General features: G+C 30.9%; 1 protein-coding gene across 1 annotated transcript; it reads right to left on the bottom strand.

Moving 5' to 3' along the window:
- Positions 1-1,063: 1,063 nt before the first annotated feature.
- LOC134234215 (uncharacterized) lies at positions 1,064-3,794 on the bottom strand (the record flags this gene model as incomplete). Its single annotated transcript, XM_062716271.1, has 2 exons — positions 1,064-2,018; positions 3,687-3,794. Coding segments are annotated over 2 exons (438 nt in total), but the record flags the coding sequence as incomplete, so codon positions are not given.
- Positions 3,795-3,799: the final 5 nt, after the last annotated feature.

The raw sequence follows: 3,799 nt of genomic DNA, 5'->3' as shown, positions 1-3,799 counted from the left end.
TGTAAATGAATGAATGTATGAATGACCCCGTAAAAAATGAATTTGTTTTTTCCCGCTCATCGGAAAGGCCGGAGAAGTTGTAATAGGTCTGCCCCGCTTTTTGTGTCCAAAATTTATATAAGGTATAATAAATCAATTTTTAATGTGGCTATGGGCCCCTACACAGACCAGAAACTGCCACTTGACCCCCTTCTCATGATTCGCAAATTCGACACTGCGTGCATAATCTGAATATCATAACTAGTTATTTTAGTCTTTACAGACATTGAAAACAAATTGAAAGAGGAGGTGGGAGTTCAGTAAAAAATTTCCAACATACAACAAATTTGACAAACAAAAAAGGGGATATGTCCTTTGCCCAAACACGAAAAGCCTATTTCGTGTGTATGTATTTGGGGGGGGGGGGGGGGGGTCGAATTTCTTTCAGTTCCATTTTTCCACGGAGGGTGTGTATGACTCATAAATATATACCCGGTAATAATTAACAATATTTTATTTTTATTAGAAATGACTTAGAATATTGCTCTTTAATCTGATTTATATCGAATCTATGTTATTTGTTTGACAAAAATTTTCCGTTTCCGTTCCGTTCCGCGTTTTAGCAACACCCCTATGGGCCCTGGCAACCCTTCTTAAAGTGCCTCTCTTCTGCACCCCCCCTCCTCATCTAAGTTTCAAAAAATCATTGCTAACTAGTCTATTTCAGTGCATTATATTTACATTAATAACGATGTTAGTGATTTAAAAAAATTGGAAAAATCAAATATTAAAGTTGGAATTTCCAAATTTAACGTTGGAATTATCAACTTTAAAGTTGGAATTTCCAGTTTTAAAGTTGGAAAAGCCAAGATTAAAGTTGGAATTACCAACTTTAAAAAAAATATATTTCGTGTCACTCATACGCTTCCGTAATATTACATTGTAGCAGTAGGTGGTTTTCCTTCACTGGAGACAAGCAGCCGTTACGTCCTTATGTAAATCAGGATTTCCTGATATTCTTGACAACATCAAAGAATGCAGATATAAGTAATAAACAACGATTATTTAGTGAACATGGTATTATGAATAGCAATAACTCTGCTGGCATATTTTCCATGTATATACATAAATGTATTGCTTTTTTTATGTTACAGTACATTTAGTTTGACCTTTTTTCATTGTGTCAATATAAAATTACACATTGGACGTTTTCCCTCAATTTCTTTATCCAAAAAAAAGCAGGGAACTAAATAAAGTCTATTTAAGAAAAGACACTTCAAAATTGTGACTAAAACGTTTCAAATTGCATACTCAATTATTTGACCTTTTTTCACTCATAAAATGTTATTTTTCTGGCATTGAAAAATTATTTTTAAGTTTCAGCAGATATGTCAAATAATAAAAAATAAAATAAGACACCATGGATTTTAGCTGAAAGCTTGGAATTACTTTAGAAAGGAAGAACTTTTTCTATAACTACAGCAGGTCAAGCAATTAAAATGATGAAAAAAAAAATTGTGTTTTTAATCTATAAAGCAAACAATCCATAATCTACTATTTTAAGATGATACAAGGCAATAAATCTTAATATTTGTGTTAACAAATTTCTGTCGACTGTAAATTAATTATACAAAAGTATATTGCAATTGTTTGCACACATTTTAAGAATAGTGGTAGAAGTATTCTGATTATAAGACTATTCGTCTTTTTTACATAATATTCATGATCCAGGTACGAAAATCAATGTAAATTGTCTTTCCCTCATTAATGTTTGATGGTGGGCCTAAGTCATATTCTTCCATGAAAATACAACCGAGTTCAAATATTTCTTCATCACATGGTAGCACGTGATCGATGGTACATTCAAGCTTACAAAGCTCAAGCACTTCTTCGTCAATAGGATGAATATAATCTTGAACTCGTAAGAGCTCTGGAAAAAGATAAACATTCGATGGACGACCTCGAATAGATCCCTCTGCCGTTTTTTTAGACTGCAGATAATGCGTATTCCACACTCGTGCTACTTCGTCCAACTCAGTCTGAAAAAATAAAGTGATTTTTAAATACAAGTACTTGCAAAGTTTAAAATCAATAAGTTTTTGATCGTAACGCGTAACAATAATATTGTAGAAATCTGAAATCTTGCTATACTTAAGGATATCTGTTCCTCAGTCGGGAAGGATAACTCAAAAAATCAATACAAATAAAATTGAAAAGCAAAAAAATAAAGCTTGGAAATATTTTTTTTTTCATGCAACAATTTTCATTTTATTCAACTTTATCAGATTCAAGGTTTTTTGAAGTCATAGAAAAGGTCATATAATGGTTGACATTATTTTGTACCCTATAATAGGGGGGAAAATAATACAGTTTTAGAGAAGTAAGATTTTATTGAATCAAGGCTTAGATACCAATATTTTAAAGTAATTTGTGGTGTCTTGCAATGATAGCAAAAAACTTTTACACTATGAACTATAGAATACTATAATCCCCTATACAGTATATGACGGAAATAGAAGACAAAAAATACCAAAAAAGTATAAAAATCATGACAATTTCTCTGAATGCCCGGTAACCTATCGTTTTTAAACCTGAAATATAATTGTTGATCTATTTGTAATTAGAAAATGCATTGCAGATATTCCAATTCTCTTTTTCTGCAAAAATATTGGAGATTTGGCATTTTTCCCTTTATAATATGATAAACTTTAGACCTAATCTTAAAGGTACTTGGACACAGATTTGAAGTTAATATTTTCTCATTTTTTCTGTATAATATCACGAATTATATATTTTAATAGCATTTCACACAAAAATTATTTAAAATCCTAATTTCATTTAAAAGTTATTAAAACTTTAAATTTTTTGGCGGGTTTGATTGACACATCCTTGCACATTCACAAATTTTAACTTTATTCTTAATCCTTAGGAAAAGTGGCAATTTTAATGTGTTTTAATGAGAAATATTAAAACTTTTAACAAGAAAAATAATTTTATTCAGAGTAGAAATGTTAGAAAGCAAAACACCTTCACAAGTATCGTCATTCCGAACTAAGAGATGCGTACAGAGTTTAGCAAATCGAGCACACTCGTGTTATGTACACAATTTTTGTAAACACGGCTCGAGTTCTGTTATTGTTTATATTTAGAATTCACCGGGTGCGTTTAATCGTCACAGTCTGCTTACCACAACTGCACGGACTGACAATATATTGTGTGTTTGTTTTGCTTTCGAACATGTCTACTCTGAATTTTCTGGATTATAGTATTAATATTTTTCATTTATACAACACGAGATTGCCACTTTTCCTAAGGATTAAGAATAAAATTAAATTTGTGAGAGTGCAAGGATATGTCAATCAAACCCGCCGAAAAATTTGAAATTTCAATATCTTTTAAACGAAATAAGATTTTTAATTAATTTTTGTGTGAAATGCTATTAAAATATATAAGTCCTAATGTTATAGCGAAAATAATAACTTCAAATCTGTGTCCAAGTACCTTTTAACTTAAAAGAAATACTGTGGACAAATTTATATAACTTAGTGGATTCAGAGATACTTTTATGAATGCTTTTGATTACTTAACTGCTAATTAAAAAACCTGAGAATCGAACTACCTTAATTCTAAGAAAACCTTCTCGTTTGAAATTAGAATTACAAATCGACGTGGAAATAAATAAATCTCTAGAACAGAAACATGTTTACCTGAAGTAATGTCATAAAACAAAACTGAAGCAGATTAGTGTCTAATTTGTCACCCGTAAAAAGACCCCGATTCTGCAAATCCTTTAACTCTTCAATCCATGTCTGGCAACATT

The sequence above is a fragment of the Saccostrea cucullata genome, unplaced genomic scaffold (genome assembly GCF_032062105.1).
Source record: "Saccostrea cucullata isolate Sc308-1 unplaced genomic scaffold, CSIRO_AGI_Scuc_v1 ctg21642, whole genome shotgun sequence".
NCBI lineage: Eukaryota > Metazoa > Mollusca > Bivalvia > Ostreida > Ostreidae > Saccostrea > Saccostrea cuccullata.
This window is presented reverse-complemented; position numbering and strand designations above follow the sequence as displayed.